General features: G+C 55.8%; 1 protein-coding gene across 7 annotated transcripts in view; it reads right to left on the reverse strand.

The window, feature by feature from the left end:
* The window catches only part of PLA2G15 (phospholipase A2 group XV), a 25,434-nt gene continuing 21,302 nt past the window's right edge, over positions 1–4,132 (reverse strand). For 5 of the 7 annotated variants that reach the window (XM_017852256.1, XM_017852253.1, XM_017852254.1 and 2 more), the window contains one exon: positions 1,194–1,872. In XM_017852256.1, coding sequence (XP_017707745.1) covers positions 1,361–1,872 — 512 coding nt within the window. In that variant the 3' untranslated portion in view covers positions 1,194–1,360. Of the gene's footprint in view, positions 1,873–4,132 lie in introns of all 7 variants that reach the window. The other 2 variants (XM_017852255.1, XM_017852249.1) reach the window with 1 other exon arrangement.

Below are 4,132 nucleotides of genomic sequence, written 5' to 3' on the forward strand. Positions count from 1 at the left end.
CACCTTACAGCGTCCAGAGTACTTTTATTGCCAGAATCCAGATTCAGCCTGCTGAGAGCCCCATGCGGGGCCCACCACTCAGGAACAAAGGGAGACAGATGCCAGGCATGTACGCAACAGAGAAAATCCAGCTGCACAGAAACCCTGTGGGAGAGCAGCTCAGTCCAGCCTGAAGGCAGCTTTGGGAACCCCACCTAGAGGCTGTACCCTTTTCTCAGCCTGTGGCCAGTCACCCACTTAAAGCCTACTGCCATGAAGGCAGCCCTGACTCTCCTCCATGCCTGCTACCACAGGGAGACCCATGGAGCACCCTGGGGCAGACAGAAAGCCCCTAGGGGGGCCTCAGGGGACCCCTGGCTCTCTCAGGGTCCCATTCAGCCCCGTGCTCAGCCCCGCGCTGACCCACTTGGGTACTAGTGAGACCCTAGGACAGGGTGGCAGTGTGGTGGTGGGGTTAGCAAGAGGTACAGCTCAGGGAAGCTGCGAGCAGCCTTGGCTGCTTCCTTGGATTCCCTTTCTCCACAGGTCCCTAGAACACCGTGGCTCCAACCCCTGTTCTCATCCTTGGAACCACAGTCCCAGGGCAAAGGGAGGCAGCTTCAGTCCTGGGGCCAACAGCACATCCAAGGAAATCAGAGCTCCTGGGACACAGCCTTCAGGACTGGGGGCACATCTGCTGCCCAATCCAGAGCTTGACTGCTCCTGGCGGTAAGGGAGGTAGGAGTGGAGTGAAATGTCCCAGGGCCTGGGAACCATGAAGAATGCAACAAACTGCCCCTGCCTGCAGGAGCTACTGGGTTCGCCCAGGAAGCCAGTCAGGCTGGCCACCAGCTAAGCCACAGGGATGCCAGCAGCTCTAGCTACCCATGGCCAGTGGCAGGCCTACCTGTGGCTGGTGTGTGGGAAGGGTCACCCGAGGGGCCAGGAGCCCATCCCTGGGACCTCTGGGTACAGGACCACAGCACAGTAACATCCCTCATAGGAAGGCAGCGGGGCCAGGGCCCAGTAGGCAAGTATGAAAAGCCCATAGGAGTAGGGGGGACACACGGCCCCAGGTAGGGATTGGGACCAGGGCCCAGCCAGCCCACCCTGTGGAGCCAGTCCTGAGGTCACAGCAATTCCACCATCAGCAGCATTCTTGCCATCCAGTGTCCCTGAGTCCAGACTCTCATTTCTTCCTTCTTCACTGCCACAGAGAAAGGATAACAAACAGCACTTGCCCATGGCAGACGCTTCACAGTCCAAGACTCGGGGCCTTGAATGGTCAGTCACAAACTCTGCGAAACTCATGGGCCATGACAGCACCAGAGGCCAAGAGTAGGTCCACAGCTGAGCCATCCAGCCCTGCCTGGCACAGGAGTCAGGGCCCAAGGAGCACACGTTTCAGATAGGCCAGGGTGGTGGCGTTGGCCAGCATCTCGATGTGCTCGCAGCCTGGCAGCTCCTGTAGCAACACTTGGTGTTCCTGGCGGCTCTGCCAGGCCTGGCACTGCAGGGCACTCTTCAAGTTCACAGTACCATCGCCGTCACCAAAGCAGATTTTAGGGTCACGGTCAGGGAAGCTCTCATAGTAGAAGGAGTCTGGTGTGGGGACACCAGTGCCATAGAGGCAGTGCAGTTGCACACCAGGTGGCATCGTGGCCTCCACCAGCCCTTCTGTATCCTGCCGCATGAGCCAGCCGTCTTCAAAGCCGATGTCCTGGAAGAACCTGCGGTAGTCCCGCAGTGTGTAGTTGGTCGTGGGCGTCTGCACAAACACCTTCTCAGGTGACCACGTGTAGCTGTAGGGCAGCAGCCAGCTGGTGGAGACAGCTGACCGCTGCTGCTCCCGGATCTTCAGGGGCCCGATGACTGGGATCCGGTTGTTGTCTCCTGCAGGGAGAAGGCTCTGGTCAGTCTGTGCTTAGGAATGCCAGCTGGTTGGGCAGCAGGTTCACCACCAGGCCCCTGCCAGGGGCCCAGTCCACAGTCCCGCATCTCTACCCTCTTATCATCATTGTAATCACTGCGACTCCCATCCCTGCCTTGGCTTTTTTTTTTTCTTTTTGAGACAGGGTCTCACTCTGTTGCCCAGGCTGGAGTATAGTGGCATGATAACGGTTCACGGCAGCCTCAACCTCTCAGGCTCAGCCAATCCTCCCACCTCAGCCTTCCGAGTAGCTGGGACTACAGGTATGTGCCACCATGCCTCATGCCTGGCAATTTTTTTTTTTTTTTTTTTTTTTTTTGAGGTAGGGTATCATTCTGTCACCCAGGCTGGAGTGCAGTGGTGCGATCTTGGCTCACTGCAACCTCCACCTCCTGGGTTCAAGTGATCCTCCTATGTCAGCCTCCTGAGCAGCTGGAACTACACTCACATCCCACCATGCCCAGCTAAAAATGTTTCCACCTTTTATACAGATGGGGTCTTGCTATGTTGCCCAGGCTGCTTGCCTTGGCTTTGTTTCTCTTTATTTTTGCTACATCTGGGAACCACACATCCAAGATATGTTTTGTTTCTTTTGCTTTCCTCACCAGGGAGTGAGGCGGCACATACCCACAGTGTGATTTATGATGCTTCCTTTTCTGTAAACTCTACCATCCTCCAAGTGCTGATCAGGTCTGTGGGCACTGACCTAGTCTAGTGAGTCAGCAGGTTGGCAGCCCAGAGGTGACATGTTCTGCTTTCCCTTTTATGACACTGAACTGTGTACCAGTTTTTCTCTTCCTAAGCTCAGACCAGTGTTCAGCCAGCAGTGGCCTCATTCCGCCCACTTGCCTGTGCGCTGATCTGGGCAGCCAGGCATGCTAGAGACAGGGCAGGAGGGGAGGCTGCAGATGGAGGCGGAGTCCCAGTACACAGGAATGGGAACAACACAAACACCCGGCAGCCAGGGAGGCCTCCAGGAAGTAAAAGCTGCAACTTGGGAACAGGGGCCTCTGGACTGTTCAGGATCCATGGTCGCCCATCACCCCACCCTGTATCTGAAAGCAGGGAGGCCTCTCGGACTGACTGTAGGGCCTCAGCTCTGCCTGCTGTGGCCTGGCTGGGGGACCCCTAAGGTAAGGAAAGCCCCGACGGGTGCACGGACACCTCCCCGCACCACCCCCCCAGTCCTGGACTGCCAAGGCGGGACAGAACAGCTTCCCAGCCTTTGAAGCAAAGCTCTAAGGGGACTCACAGAGAAACTCTGAAAGGGGCCAGGGTTACCTGTCAAAACTCAGGGTATGCCCACATCTGTCCCTCCAGGCCCAGGCTAGACAGAAGGAGTGGCTCTAATGAGTCCTCACTAAAGCTGAGTGTCTTCCAGCCAATTCAGAGTCACTGGGCCTGACCCAATCACAATGCCAGTAGACCAAGCAGGTCAAGCAGTGGCAGGGACTTGAGCTCATGAGATGCTTGGCACAGCCCTGGCTCATAGCTCCCAAAGCAAGGGTCCATAAGCCTCCCTCAAGTCTTAGCAGAGGGAGGAAACTTAGCCCTCCTAGAGGAGGAAGCTCTACTCTATAGCTGCAGCTGGTGAGCTGCAACAGTCCTGAAAAGATGGGGGAGGAACCAGAAAAGGGGTGGCTTTCCCAACTGCCAGGCCAGCAGGTGCAGCCAGACCTGCACCTGCTTCCTCCCTGTGTTGCCTACAGAGGCTCCTTGCTGCCCACAGATGGAGGTGCAACTCATAAATTAAAAACTGTAGTCTAGAGGCCAGGTGCAGGGGCTCATCCTTGTAATCCCAGAACTTTGGGGGGCCAAGGTGGGCAGATCATTTGAGGTCAGGAGTTCAAGACCAGCCTGACCAAAATGGTGAAACCCCATCTCTACTAAAAATACAAAAAAATCTGGCTGGCTGTGGTGGTTAATGCTTGTAATCCCAGCACTTTGGGAGGCTGAGGCAGGCAGATCCTCCTGACTTGATGTCAGGAGTTAGAGACTAGCCTGGCCAACATAGCGAAACCTAGTCTCTACTAAAAATACAAAAATTAGCCAGGTGTGGCGGTACATGCCTGTAGTCCCAGCTCCCCGGGAGGCTGAGGCAGGAGAATCACTTGAACCTGGAAAATAGAGGTTGCATGAACCAAGATCACGCTACTGCACTCCAGCCTGAGTGGCAGAGTGAGAAAGACCCTGCCTCAAAAAAAAAAAAAAAAAAAAAAATGA

This window comes from Rhinopithecus bieti, unplaced genomic scaffold (assembly GCF_001698545.2).
Source record: "Rhinopithecus bieti isolate Rb0 unplaced genomic scaffold, ASM169854v2 scaffold_34281, whole genome shotgun sequence".
NCBI classification, from domain to species: domain Eukaryota; kingdom Metazoa; phylum Chordata; class Mammalia; order Primates; family Cercopithecidae; genus Rhinopithecus; species Rhinopithecus bieti.